At 38.7% G+C, this 14,971-nt stretch overlaps 1 protein-coding gene across 8 annotated transcripts in view; it reads left to right on the top strand.

The window, feature by feature from the left end:
- Positions 1-14,971, top strand: part of LRCH1 (leucine rich repeats and calponin homology domain containing 1) — a 191,602-nt gene that overhangs the window by 141,624 nt on the left and 35,007 nt on the right. For 7 of the 8 annotated variants that reach the window (XM_089899542.1, XM_022574849.3, XM_022574840.3 and 4 more), the window contains 5 exons: positions 854-940; positions 5,185-5,274; positions 5,376-5,412; positions 9,729-9,782; positions 10,517-10,589. In XM_089899542.1, the coding sequence (XP_089755668.1) occupies positions 854-940; positions 5,185-5,274; positions 5,376-5,412; positions 9,729-9,782; positions 10,517-10,589 (341 nt within the window). Of the gene's footprint in view, positions 1-853; positions 941-5,184; positions 5,275-5,375; positions 5,413-9,728; positions 9,783-10,516; positions 10,590-13,694; positions 13,800-14,971 lie in introns of all 8 variants that reach the window. The other variant, XM_022574847.3, reaches the window with a different exon arrangement.

Genomic DNA, 14,971 nt, shown 5'->3' on the forward strand with positions numbered 1-14,971 from the left:
TTAAAAAGTTTCTCCACTTACAGAAAGACATTGGCTTATATTCTGCAATGGAAAGCAGGAACCGTGATCAGATCTCTCTTGCCTTTTAAAAATATTGCAGACTTCCTTTCAAATCACTGTCCAGTATAACCAGCTATTTGTTGGATATATTTCTGTGATGCCGAGGAGAACTAGCTTGATCATAGAATTATAGCGAAAAGGATTTTATAGGGAAAGAGTTTTTAAACTGTGTAAAGCTTTGGAAACCCCATTCTCAAGCTTATATCTATTGTTCCCAACCCTGCCTGTAAAATAAGTATCATCTGGTTAAGAAAATGTCCACGCCCCAGACAGATCTACTTAGGAGTATCAGACCCGGCATATTTTTTTAAGCACCATTAGGTGATTTTGATGCTTAACGAGCCTGGACTGGGAACCAGAGTCCCACACTGAAGTCCCATATTGTATGAAAGCAATAAAACTGAGCCAGGCTGGTTGAACTGGAATTGGAAGTAGTGCGGACCCGCCGTAGCTGAGCACCCCTGTGGATCTCCCTCAGGCTCAGGAAAGTACAGCGTGAGAACTACCCAGCCAGTCCATTGCCCTGCTTTTACAGGTGAGCACTGCCCACGGGCACTGAGACTTTGTGTGAGCTGCCTTACAGCCTAGCTGGCTCCTCCCACCCAGCAGCTCTTCTGCTACACTCTGGCAGCCCACCCCACAGGGTACTGACACATCCTCGCTAAAATGTTGAGTTTGTCAAAAATCATTTTTGCAGTGTCAGATGGATCTTTATAAGTTTGTTCTTAAGAACCTAGGTGCTATTCATGTTCTAGTGATCATTTTCAGTCTAAAGCTTGGTTTCATGTTGCAGAATAAGTTCATCCAAAGACCAGGACATGAATATAGCAATGATTGAACAGCTGAGAGAAGCAGTGGATTTGCTGCAAGATCCCAACAGGTATGTGTGTCTTTCCTTGGCCCAGGTTTCAGGTGTCAGTAATGTACACTAATTTATTGAGTACATTATCTCAGTTTTTAAGATATTTACACACACAGTATGGGCTTAGCACTAACCAGTAACGAAGAAAAGTCATTTTAACTGCCTGTTTTCCTGAGATCGTAAGTAAAAGAGTCAAACTTCTGGAGGGACTGAGAGCAGTTCCCCGCTTTTCCATCCCTTCATGAAATTCATTCACCCTTCGTGGAATTCATAGGGCAATTTTTGTATAATTCTTAGACAACAGAAATACAGTCAAATTGCATACTTTATATAGCTTGAAGTTTAAACCCCTGGAATAGAGAAATATAAGAGAGTTTCCAAAGACTTGGTTTATCAAGTACTACCATATTTATTTCTGATGGTGCCAAATATATGTTAACTAAATCATGTATTTCTAAAGATTTGGGTGACAAGATAATTTTTTAATTGAATTAGTCTTTATCAATAATAAGCACTTTATATATAGGTGTATTTTTTGGTTTCTTAGCTGAGGATAACGGAATTCCTACAGACAAAATATTTTTCAGTAAAGCAGTATACCTGGTATCAGATAATAACTACCGTACTAATAGAGAAATAGATCCGAAGCTTATCCCTGGTAAACTATTCAGGGATCCTGGGAATTTCAATGTGAAGATAATGTGGTCTTATATTGATAATACGGTGAGCGTGGAAATCACACCACATTCTGGGAATTTATGAACAGGGTGGTGAGTGAGTCCCAGAGTGCCAGTGAGAGTCCACCAGCACTGTTGTCTGACTCTAAAAGAATAGTTTAAGCTCGGGTTGAGTATGGCTGGAAATCTTTAGCAATTGATTTGAAAAGCACTTCCATTCTGCAGACATTAGCTGAGTGCTTAGAGCATGGAAAGATCTACAGTGTGCACCTTGGGGGATGTAAAGATGAACAAGACACAGCTCTTCCTTCTAGGAACATAAACTATAGTAATAGACATTGCTTTGAGTAGTGATTTATACATGTCATTGATTTAAGTGCTTGAGATGAAGGGGATCCTGACCCCAGATGGAGAAGGGAGGGTGGCTTGGCTGACCTTCCTGAAGGTTGGAGTATTTTACCTGGGCCTTTAATAGCTGGCATTTTCAAGGAGAAAGCAAATTCTGGATTGAATTAAAAGCTTATTCAAAGGTACAGAGGTCAGAAAGAATGGAGCAAGCTTGGAAAATCTCAGGCAGAAAAGGTGATCTCCGTGCTGGCTCTGCTTCAGTATCATTTGTAGAAGTTCCAGAGCACAGACACTCTGCCCGACACCACCTGTGGCGCTGGGGGTCTGGCCATTTTTATATTTTAAAAGTTCTACCAGTGCTCCTGATGTGAAGCCAGGACTGAGACTCACCAGAGAGACCTTTGGGTGTGATGCAGGCATGACTTCGAATGCTGTGTGGAGGAGCTGAGACTTTATTTTATATGTAGGGGGAGGTAATTATGGTTTAAAAATATGATTATTCATGTGGTTAATTCTCCCTAATGTTTGGCTCAGGGCCTGGCTTATTAGCAAGCACCTAACCAAGTAAGTTCCTTAAAGAGCTGAGTTTCACATCCTAAGAGAGAGAGAGAGAGAGAGAGAGAGAAATTATAAGGAATGGGGAAATAGCATGGCTGGAGAAGAACATATCTTAATCAACCAGATACTGGTTGCAAACCCAGCTCTAATACCAGTTAATCTGGGTAAATTACATAACTTCTCTGTACCCCAGTTTTCTCATCTATAAGATGGGCTAAAAATACTTATCTTTTAATGTTGTGAAGATTTGAAATAATAAATGAACTGCTGGGGGAAAGGTAAACAGGCAGAACCACTCCAGAAGACATCCTTGTAGTTTGTAGCCATAGTCTAAAAATAGATATAAAACTTTTGAATTAATTCTAAAAAATATCCTAAGGGACAAGGAGATATGAACAGCAATTGTGAGGGGAGAGGCACTTTTAATAGCAAAATATTTACAAAAAAGGAAATGATCTAACAATTTGGAGATACTTAAATTTTGGTCATTAATAAGATGTAATATGTGACCAATAAAATGTTTTTTAAACTTTCCACTATATCTTAGATTGCTCATTATATAATGTTAACTTTAAAAAGTATAAAAAGTGCATAAAGTTTGATCACAATGATATAAATAGAATAAAAAATGCATAAAGTTTGATCCCAACGATATAAATAGAATTAGGTCCCAGTTGTATAAGAAGCTTAGGAAAAATTAAAACTAGAAAGAAATATATTAAGATGGATTTTTTTCTGTGGGTACTTCTAAATTACTACTTTTCTTTATACTTTTAAATATTGTAGATACACAGTGGTAGGTACGGTGGTAGTTCTCTGGTGATTGTTTGAAGTGGATGGTGAGGGTGGGAGGGAACAAACAGTCCAAGGTGTTTTAGACCTGACCCCTCATGTCTCCATCTGAGATGGGGAACCAAGAGGAACGGCAGGTTTTTAGGAGGAGGATGTTGGGGTCAGTTTAGGACCTGCTGAGTAAAATCCAAGGTGGCAATGTGACAACGTCCATTCAGTGGCTAGACGTTTAGGTCTGGGGCTTCGAGACTTAAGTTTAAAAGTTACTTTCATAAGGCGCTGCCATAACAGGAGTAGTGTAAGGGGATGAGGTTCCCAAGGGCAAGCATATCAACGGGAAGGGAATGTGAGTCCAGGACAGAGCCTAGAAGACACGGTGTGACAGAGAGAAGGCCCCACTTGGGCTCAAACTTTATATTGTTTTCATATTTCTACATTTCGTATTACTTTTCCAATAAACTTTTCTTACGCATTCGAGATTACGATGTGAGCCCCAAATTGAAAAAGAACAGCCTTGTTTGATGGAAATAGCAGCGGCCAGGGAATGTGGGACTGGAACCAAGTGTAAGATCGGGGTGACCTGGAAGGTGTGGCTCCCCGCTCTGGACCTCAGTTGCATCATCTTTCCTGAGAAGTGGGATGAACTGAGGATCTGCAGATTACTCTCCAGCTTGGAAAGGTCTGAGGCAAAGGGTCGCCAAGGATGTCAAGCAAGTCAGCATGGTGGGCGTGGAAGAAAACAGCCTTGAGTAACCTTCCAGGGGATAGTTGGTTTGCGTCTTTATGGATTGCTATTTTTAAATTATTTACATTGTAAAACTTTATGGGGATTTAATTTCCTCCCTACAATAATCCACTAATTTGGCGGCTGCAGATCTTTGTTGTACATCCTGAAATAGATATTATAATACGACAATCCTAACTTGATAATAACGTGTCTTTGCGCCAGTGTAATAGGGATAAAGAAAGAGTCCCGTTTTTGTCCTAATAAAGAGAGAGGGCACTTCAAGAGGTCACTTATTTCTCGTTGCTTTTGAATAATAGTAATAAAAAGTTTATGTACACATTAAGGTTTTCCTTTATCTCGTATTTCCTAGATCCAGATTTCTTTGTTTTAGTCAAGCCGTTGATTACAGGATTAAATTTTAGAGCTTTATCTTTCACACAACCTTAACATCAAAAAATTGAGTTGAATATTGCTATCCTGTTTTGCTTTTGTGTTGGTTTCTTAAGGATTTCTGACTGTTGGTTTGATACCATTTTCAATGGGCATGTATAGTATGAACTTATCCCTACTTTTTCAAATAGCTTTATAACTTGTATATGACTTATAGAAATTCCTTATTTTATAGATCTTAAAAAAAAAGTTCAGCTCTTAAAATCACAGAAATTCAGAAACTGTAAGACAATTTCAGAATTTAAAATGCATATCAAATTGCTTATAAATTCTTATTTTTTAAATTGAGAGTATTAGGGTCTATCAAAGAGATCTTCCTGTTAAAACAAATGCCCTTGGTACATATACCATAATATAGTACATGTATAGTATAGTATAGAACAACTTTACTTGCTTCTGTAAACTAATAAATTTCTAGAATAAAATTTAGTGTGTGCTACCTATGAATATTATGACCTTATCAGAAATTACTAGTATATCTCAAACAAGTTGGATTTTGATACCAAAGCATATGGAAAATTATATTAAAACTACATTATATTGTATTTGGCACATGGCGGGGAAATACCATGTAGTTTGAAATTTCTACCATAAACCTTTCATTATTAAATCCTAACAATAGACATAACTTTTAAATATATGACTAAAAGCAGTAGAATTTATTAGAAGTTTAATACATTTGGTGGCACTTTTTTTCCCTTACTCTTTAGATTAAGCACAGATATTGCAGAGAGAAGTGTTGTCAACTTTTACCCTGTGGACTCGGCAGAAGACTTAGAATTACAAGACTCTGCACTAAAGTATGTTGACCTTTTTATAACAATATATTTTACCTTTTTACATTGAAATATTTTTGCTTTAAATTCCACTTTGTATCATTTTTTCCCTCTGATTCCTACAGTGGTCAAATACAGTTGGAGACGTCTCCAGAATGTGAGGTAAGGCTGCTCTTGGATGCACCAGAGCTCTGATGCAATACTCTGCTACAGAAGAGTGGCCACCATATTTTATCGAGATTTATCGGGTGGAACATTCATTAGTGAGATCAATACTCAAATTTGTCCAAGGTCTAGTTTTCAGTTTTTTTATAGTTCTGGCTTCTTTAGTCTTCCTGCTTATCTGTTATACTCACCTCCCCTTAAAGATGAGAGTTGGCTGTTTCCATTAAGTTCTCTAAATTTTTTATGTCAGGTGGTCGGTCCTGGCAGCTAAGACCCACACGGAAACCTCCTCTGTCAAAAACTGGAGGTAGGGGCTTCCCTGGTGGCGCAGTGGTTGAGAGTCCGCCTGCCGATGCAGGGGACGTGGGTTCGTGCCTCGGTCCGGGAAGATCCCACATGCCGTGGAGCGGCTGGGCCCGTGAGCCATGGCCGCGGAGCCTGTGCTCCACAACGGGAGAGGCCACAACAGTGAGAGGCCCGCGTACCGCAAAAAAAAAAAAACCAAAAAAAACAAAAACTGGAGGTAGGACCATCTGATGCAAGTTTTACCAGCCACAGATGAACATAAACTAGGAAAGACTTGAGAGACAAGAATGAGTGATTTGGGATATGCCTAGGAGGATTAAGTGACTCTAGCAAAGAGAAACTAGTGGAGGGTGGGGTTTGGGGACAGAGTAAAGGTAGGTCAGGCAGCTATAGACGGTGAAATTTGGGTGTCTGTAAAGAAAGCAGATTTGACATAATTAACTAGAGATGAGCCTGGAAGGTCCCGAAGAAGCAGGCCTAGAGAGATAGGCTTGAGTCAGCGACATGGGAGTAAAACATTGTTTACATACGACCTGTTTTATCCCTTCTTACTGAATAGGCTTAGGATGGCTGATTTCAGTACAACCAATTTATGTCCCCTGAGGTGTCTGGACACGTACCATAGTAAAGCAGTTTCACACTCTTAACTAGCTAGGTGTCCGTGTTAAATGAGGAAAAGAACTGTAATCGAAAAACCCATGTTCCCAGAGAGCATGGCTTCATATTTGAGTGTAGTGACTTGGAATTATGTTAAGTTTCGGCCCTATCTCAAAGACTTGCTAACTGTGAGCTCCTGTGGGCTACCTTTCTAACTTCACCTTTATTTTCTATAAATTGGGATCAATCTTGTAACCCAGGACACCTAACTTAGCTGTTACTGTTACTCTGCTCTGTGATTGTCATCAGTGTGGTCCTTAGAATCATTGCACTCCCTCTTCCCCAGGTGGAGGCATCACTGAATGACCCAGTAGTGGGACATCAGGAAGCCTCTTATGTGAAGGCTGCCCTGGGCCCATTTCCACAGGCTCTTCTTTAGAGACATGCTGCTTTTGATTCTGTACACACTCACTTTTAGCTTTAGCTTTTTATTTGGAAATAATTTAAAATTTATAAAAGATTTATTAAAAATTACAAGAGTCTACAAAAGGTTGTAAAAAATTATAACCTTGCACCCCGATTTACCTGTGATTAACATTTTAACACATTTGCAGTATCTCTCTCTTCCTCCACATACATAGTTCTTTTTCTGAAAATTGGAGGAAAAGTTTTGTATATCATAGTCCTTTTCTCTAAACATTTCGGCGTACCTTTCCTAAGAATAGGGATTTTATCCTATATAACCCCATTTCAGTTATCACCTTCATAAATTTACAGTGATAAAATATTTTCATCTAATCTGCTATCCATATTCCAAATATTTAGGTTGAACTAATGATGTCTTTCATAGCTCTTTTTCCCCTTCAGTGTAGGATCCAGTCTAGAGGCAATAATTGTCAGGTAACTATATAGTTTGCTTTACTCTGGAACATTTCCATAACCTTTCTTTGATTTTTTATGACCTTAAAATTTTGAAGAATATAGTGCTCCTCTTTTTGTAAAATGAACTGCCCCTTATTTTGTGGGACAGAAGTCCCTCATATTTCTTCATGATTAGATTGAGTCCCTGCATTCTCGTTTGGGATGCTGCACAGGTGGTGCGGTGTCCTTCTCAGGTACCACATTTGGAGGCACATTGTGTACATCTGTGCTTCACTGGTGACATTAATTTGATTACCCAATCGAGGTAGAATCTGATTTCTCCAGCATCTAAGTATTCTATTTTCCCCTTGCAATTAACAATCAGTCAGTGAAGAGGTACTTGGAGACCATGTTAGAATCCTGCTGCAGACCCACTTTTGATTCCAGTAGAATAGATGCCCTCCTGTGTGCATGATTTCAGGAGTATCAGGCAGACACCAAGCCTCTAGGAAAAAAGATCTCCATTCCGTGTCTGATTTACAATGTTAATAGTTTTTTTCCCCCTTTTTGGTTGAATGAGGAGTCACGTTCAGTGTAAGGAATTCTTACACATTGTCTTCCTTCTTTGGGCAATTCTCTGTCCACATGATTTTAAAAAGGGAGAGGAATTGCTGGCTCTGGTGGAAAAAAGAAGTCACAAGGAGGAGGAAAAGAAAGTGGTAGATTAGCAAGGCCAGTGTTGATAGTTATGTGGGACTTAAGTGGGACCCTCCTTTATGGTTTGGTGATTTTTATATTCTCTCTTCCATCTCATTCAGGAAGAAAGCAGTATCTTTACAATAGTCTTGAATCAGTTAGCCAGTATTTGTTGAGTCCCTGTGCTGGATTCAGCCTTGTTTGGGGTGTCGAAGACTGGGATAGGAAGAAGATGAAGTTGCCCTCACTTTTTTTTTTTTTTTTTTTTTTTTTTTTTTGCGGTACGCGGGCCTCTCACTATTGTGGCCTCTCCCATTGCGGAGCACAGACTCTGGACGCGCAGGCTCAGCGGCCATGGCTCACGGGCCCAGCCGCTCCGCGGCATGTGGGATCTTCCCGGACCGGGGCACGAACCCGTGTCCCCTGCATTGGCAGGCGGACTCTCTACCACTGCGCCACCAGGGAAGCCCTGCCCTCACTTTTAAGGCATTTTAAAAATTGTGGAGGAAAGAAGGCTTAGACATTGAGAAAACTTAGAGAAGAATATGAGAGAGTTCATAATCCTGAGTGTTTTAGGTGCTCTGTGAGACTGGGAAAAGGATAAGAGGTTAAGGAAAGGGAAATAAACCTGGATTTGGGGGGCAGCTAGGATTTGGATTGGTCCCAGGAGGCAGCTTGGCCATGGTCAAATCAGCACAGAGCATGAACCGGACAGAAACACTGAGGGATAGGCCGGTGCCCAGTTAGATAAGTGAGGCCAAGATTATGAAATGGTTTGTAATTGTCAGCACATCACATTATCTGACTTTTAACACACTTTACATGACTGTCCACATCAAGTTTGGGTAGCAATGGAAACCATTCAGGAAGAATTGCAAATTATACTCTCATACATAAGTAATATCCAATAGGGAAGGATGCAGTGGGGACAACAGGGAAAATTAGAGGAATGAGTTTCTTACAGAGAAAATCAAACCTGCAAGTTACTTGTTAGCAATTCAGACATTTAATTGAGTAGGGAAATGAATGACTGTTTATTCTAAAAATATTTTATTCCCTTGGATTTGTCACAGTTGGGAATATTTTTTAGTAGCACTCCTCAACAATAGGAATAGGAACAGACATCTGAAATTTATGCTAGTTTGGTGACATATATGAAGATGTTTATATTAGCTATCACCAAATTTTTTTGGATCAATGCTTTTTTTTTTGGCTGTGCCACCCGGCTTATGGGATCTTAGTTCCATGACCAGGGATCAAACCTGGGCCTTCAGTAGTGAAATCGTGGAGTCCTAACCACTGGACTGCCAGGGAATTCCCTCAGTGGGGTTCTTGATTACCTTATAAAGAAGGCAGATCTGGGTAAAATAAACTATCGAGTTCCCCATTGGTTGACAAAGCAAAGTGATGTTGAATTGACAGCGCAGGATTTTCCTAGGTCCGGGTATGTATATTTATTAAAAAGCTGCCAATGAGATTCTGTGTATTTGGGAACTACTGCCTTGGACCATTTATAAAAACCCTTATGCTCCCAGCAGGTGGGAGCCTGCAGGTTGCTTGGTAACCTAGCAAGGAAAGCTGAAGTTCACAGGTACTTTGGACTGAGCGCTTTGCTCTGGGAAATCCCTTTTCTTAGTTTGTGTGATAGTTTAGTGGTATTTTTCTGTGGATATAGTTGCATGTTTTTAGAAAATGTAAGTATGGCCTACTTAACTACTAATTAATTAATTCAGCGTATTATTCATTGTGTCCCTATGTGCCAGGGATATGATGGAAGTTAGAAAAACTCAGTTCTTGCCTCACTAATGTTATAGTCTGATGGAACGTACCATGCATTTTTTTTCTTCCTTAAGGTGCAAAATGATCTAACGTTACAGAGTAATGGGAGCGAGTATTCTCCCAATGAGGTAAGTTTCCTGAAGATTAATGAAAGCTGAGGTATTTTGTGAAGACTGAATTGGAATATCTTGTACAGAAATCTATAACCTGAGACCATGATGATTCATGAGTTAATTGTATTGCAGAATCTCTGAGGGAATCTCTCATTAGCTCTCATAGCCCGATCCGGCCCTATCCATAATTAAAGACTCATTTTATAAGACATATTTTGAAGACCAAACGTGGGAATGTTTTTATAGAAAACGAAGTGAAAATAGCTCATGTAGGCAACATTTAGAATGTCTCGTTATCTATAAGTGATTCAGTGTGTGGTTTCCCTATAGCTGAGACACCTGTTCAGTGTTACCTGTTTTCTCATCTCGTTGTGTTATGAAATTCTTTATCAGATGTGCCCTCTGTGAGATGGATGTGAGTGAGTGCTTGTGTGTGTCAGTGCCTGCACCGGAATGCACACATCTATTCGTGAGCAGAAAGGGATTGCCAGTATCACACAACTATGAACTGTTTTTATAATGAGCACATAAACAATTGGACGGATCTCCCCCAAAACAACATTCTGTCGATTCTACCACTTAAAACATTAGCAATGTGAAGATGCATCAATTATCATTTTTTAGTCAGGACTTCCTCACGGCAGCAAATGCAAGGAGGTCATGGTTTTATTATAATCCTTGATCACGGAGAGGCATGCATAGTTCTGCTCCAGTTCTTTAAAAAATGTCCTTTTCTTCTAACACCACAGATGAGAGAGAACTCCCCTGCCATCTCTCCTACCAACACCAGCACAGCTCTGTTTGGCCTGAAGCCTCGATCAGGTAAATTGAAACCTTAGCGCTCTTGCACGTGTGAACAGCTCAGGAGTTTCTCTTTAGCCTTTTAAATGCATACATTATAGTGTGAGCAGCCTTGTCAACTCTGGTGAGTTTGAGTCCTGGCATCAGAACCCCACTACAGCGTGGGGAGGCCATATTTTCGAGCCTTGTGGTCATGAATCACCTGTTAACGCCATGTTATCAGTAATAGATTATCTTACCTTCTTTTGAATCAGAGCAAAGAGAAAAAGATGTTGGGACGTGTAAGTGGGAAAGAAATATTCTGTTGATAAAATAGCCACCTCTTTGCCCCGGTGGTTCCTGGTACCTTGCTAAATTAAGGCTGGTGACTCTTTTCTGAGACACCCCTCATTTGCTCTCTGGGCCTTCGTAAGGACTGTATATTTACTCATGTGACAGGGTGGTCTTTCCAAGACTCACATGAGTGGTCAGGAGACATTTTTAAGAGCATTTCTGCTTATATTACCTACTTTATTTTAACTTAGTATATTCACAAATGTAAATTATAGCAATGTGCAAAACAACTGCTGATTTTAAAAAGGACTATGTATAGAAAAATTTGGTTCTTCTGATTTCTCCACATACTTAAAGTTCTAGCACTATATACCTTCTTTTAGGTGCTTCTTTGTTTTAATATTTTTGATTCTTAAGTCTTTTGCATACACTCACTGCTAATGCTTTTCAGTAAGTGCTAAGAAAGGACTCGGACGCTTTAAGCAAAAGGTAGTAAAGAACTCATATGTTCTTGGGTTTTTTAATAAAGCATTTGGCAACAATTGAAGTTATACATGTGTATATTTTGAAAAAGGGTACCCATAGAAAAAAACGAAGATGGTTCTTTTATAAAGGAATGTTTCTTCGTTTTTGGAGAAAGTTGATTGATGGGTAACATGTGGCCAGGTGTAATGGCTTCCTGGCATTTTGAATGGGCTGTAAGACAAAGCCATTTGAGAAGATGCTTGGGTGTGGCAAGGGTTAGGAGGTGTTTTATGGAGAACCAAATTGTGCATGAAATAGGACTCAAATGGCTGGCCTCACCATTCATGGAGCTGAGAGTATGCAGCCAGATCTGGGTTGGGCCTCCATTTCCAAGGTCTCAGATTGTGCTGGGAGGAATGGAGGCTTCCATGCCCTGAGTGATGATCTGCCAGGAATGTTCTCTATACACTGAGGACTTCATGTTGGGCTACAGACTTTCTCCTATCCCTTACAAGCACTTTTACACAATTTAAAAATATCTTAGGGGCTTCCCTGGTGGCGCAGTGGTTGAGGGTCCACCTGCCGATGCAGGGGACACGGGTTCGTGCCCTGGTCCGGGAAGACCCCACATGCCGCGGAGTGGCTGGGCCCGTGAGCCATGGCCGCTGAGCCTGCGCGTCCGGATCCTGTGCTCCACAACGGGAGAGGCCACAACAGTGAGAGGACCGCGTACTGCAAACAAAACAAAACAAAACTTATAATTGAGCAAATCAAAAGTTGAATGAATCTCCAAAGAATAATATTCTTTTGAACGTGCATCTTTGCAATTTAGTTGCAAAATTGTCTCTGTGACTTTTTCAATTCTTTTTATGGGGTCCAAACTCAACTTATCAACCTCATACCCACACTGTTGAACCATTTCAGACTGTTTGTGGTGGTGAAAAATAAATGAAGTATTTATTCTGAATAGCAGGAAACAAAGATAATTTCCTTTCCTAGCTTCCAACCTTTCTATAATGCTGACTAACCAGTGTGGAAATTGTGCCAGTTGTAGAAAGCTTTGTGGAGTTTGGTTGTCGTAAGTAATGCTGATTTTTCTTCAGGAACATCAGTTGGCATGTTGGAACGTTATGAAACTAGCATCATGTATTGGGAATTTAAAAATTTTTATTTAGTGACTTTAAAATATTACAGTATGTATTTTTCGCATTTTCTAGAAAATAATATACCTACTAATCTTAATTGAAGATCACATGACTACAAAAGAGAGAAATTATTTTTGATTGAGTAGCTTTGGAACTTTAAAAAGTGATTTAATTTTTATTTTCAAGTTAAGTATACGAATTCATGTGATTTCTGTGTTAAAAATAAAAACAGACTGCTCAAATTAGCAAGTGGGAATAGATACTTAGATTCTTAAAGTAGACTAATAGTTTTCTTCAAAAGAAATTTTATTTTCTGTGTTTTCCTCCCAAGAAGGACAACTGTATATATCCAAATATGCATTACTAGAATCATGTCCCTGTATTTTATTGGCCCTGCCTTATGATTGAATAAAAATTGTATAGATATTTCCTAAACATCAAAAATTACTATATGGATAGTTAGTCCAAAAGAAAAAAAGAGGTGTTATTTCATAAATGACCAATTTAGAAGTGCTTTGAATTGACTGACATCTATCAGTTAATTAGGTTTGTTGTTAAAGAGACTCTACTAGTGTCCGAAATAGGTTCTATACTGATCAGTATCTAAGACAGTATTGAGAGGTATAGCTGTGTGTCAAGGGTTGAGCGGAGTTGGCTAGATTCACTTATCAATAAAGCATGCCAGCAGACTTACAGATGTCTTTAAAGAGAAATTTTACATTACCTTGGGATAAAAATCCACCAGTGGCAAACACTGATTCTATAATAGATTTATTTCTAAATAATTGACATATTTATACATATTAAGCTTCTTCTATGTAAACAAATATTTTGTGTGAATCATATTTGCTAAGATTGTTAGTTATTTAGGTCTTTGGAAAAGGTATCTGGTAGGTCTTTTGCTTTTTATCTGCGTAATCTATGGGTACTCCTTCTTTCCACTGACATGATTCATTAGTACTCTAAGTCTGTGGGCTTGCGAACTGTTAACGATTAATGGTATTAACTGCATGCCAAGTATATGATTGATAAGTACTAACACTCAGTTTTTTATCATTCTTTTTATTCCATGCGCCATCTTTCATTCTTCTCCTATATTGTACATTTGAAATTAAATTCCATAATATGAAATTCGCTTCATTTCCATACAATCCGTATGCCATTTGTGAAATGCTGCTGCCCCTTTGGTTTTTCCTGGTCCTTGTGCAACTGTACGTGGACTGGCTCTCTCGCTCTCCTGCAGACCCAGCCCTCACTCTTCCTCCTATCTCCTTCAACAAACTTACACAGGCACAAACATGGGACAACTCTAGCTACAGTGTTCCATCTGAAGGAGACAGTGACAATGGTAGGTGGCTTTGTACCTATTCTTCGATGTGCTCATTAATAAGCCAATGAATGAATATACTGAACATTCATTTCTGTGCAGCTGAAGATAGAGTGTATATTCTCCTGCATGCCTGATATAAGAGATAATAATAGTAAACCTGGAAAGTCCAGAAAAGTGCATGTGGATTGTTCTCTGGCAGTTTATCAAACTACATTTAATTATCTTGAATATTCTGAATTTTGGAAGGGCTGTACAATAATTTCTTCTCTATCCTTTCTGCTTGGGTTTTTTTTTTTTTTTTTTGGTGTGTTTGCTTGTTTATAAAAATTGGGGGTTTGTACATTTGGATAATCTCTGCTGCTCCTGCTTCTGAACTAAATGCTTTCAGAGTTTCATCTTTTATCATCTATGCTTATTTACCATATGAAATTTTTAAAGTAATCAAGACATACTGTGGCTGATCCAAGAGGACTGCACTGAAAATAGTTAGAAGTGAGAAATTCCTAAAAATGAAGAGAAATCACTTGCTTTTTTTTTGCAAATTATTTGCACATTTTGACTTTTGATACCTTCAGCCCTTTTGAGTGTAATTTCCTCTACATGATATTTAAGAATGGTAATTTGGCTTGAGAACCAAATGTGCAAATAAGAAATTGCAGACACCTAGCTAGGAGTCATGTGGATATCGTTTGATTTCACGCCACTAGATATCTGAAGTAGCTTAACAGATGAAAATAAAATAAATATAGTTATTTAGATATACTTACCACAGATATCTGAATCTCCATACTGGTCTGTTACTTCAGATTTTAAACATTTTACCCCAAGATACCAGAAGATAAAAGTAACGTGAAATGAAATAGAGAGTATGATTTATAGGGAAGAGAAGTGATATGTGGGGTAAAACCACGATGCAAGCACAATATGTATTTTCTGATAATACTTATTTTTTTTATCTAAGTATCAATATGTTATGTGTAATGAATAGAAACCGTATATTTAAAACATTTTCTGTGATTTCTGGTCAAAATTCAACCAAAAAATGCTTTTCCAGACTTCCTTATGTACAAGGATAATGTATATCTTGGCAGGTTAGTTACAAAAGGAATTTCATTATTTCATAGTTTTCTAAAATTTTAACTGAAAACAAGTGTGATTAAAGAACAACAACAGGGAAACCAAAGTCCCTT

Source organism: Delphinapterus leucas, chromosome 18 (genome assembly GCF_059928025.1).
Source record: "Delphinapterus leucas isolate spDelLeu-1000000601 "Yukka" chromosome 18, BTC_Dleu_Yukka2, whole genome shotgun sequence".
NCBI lineage: Eukaryota > Metazoa > Chordata > Mammalia > Artiodactyla > Monodontidae > Delphinapterus > Delphinapterus leucas.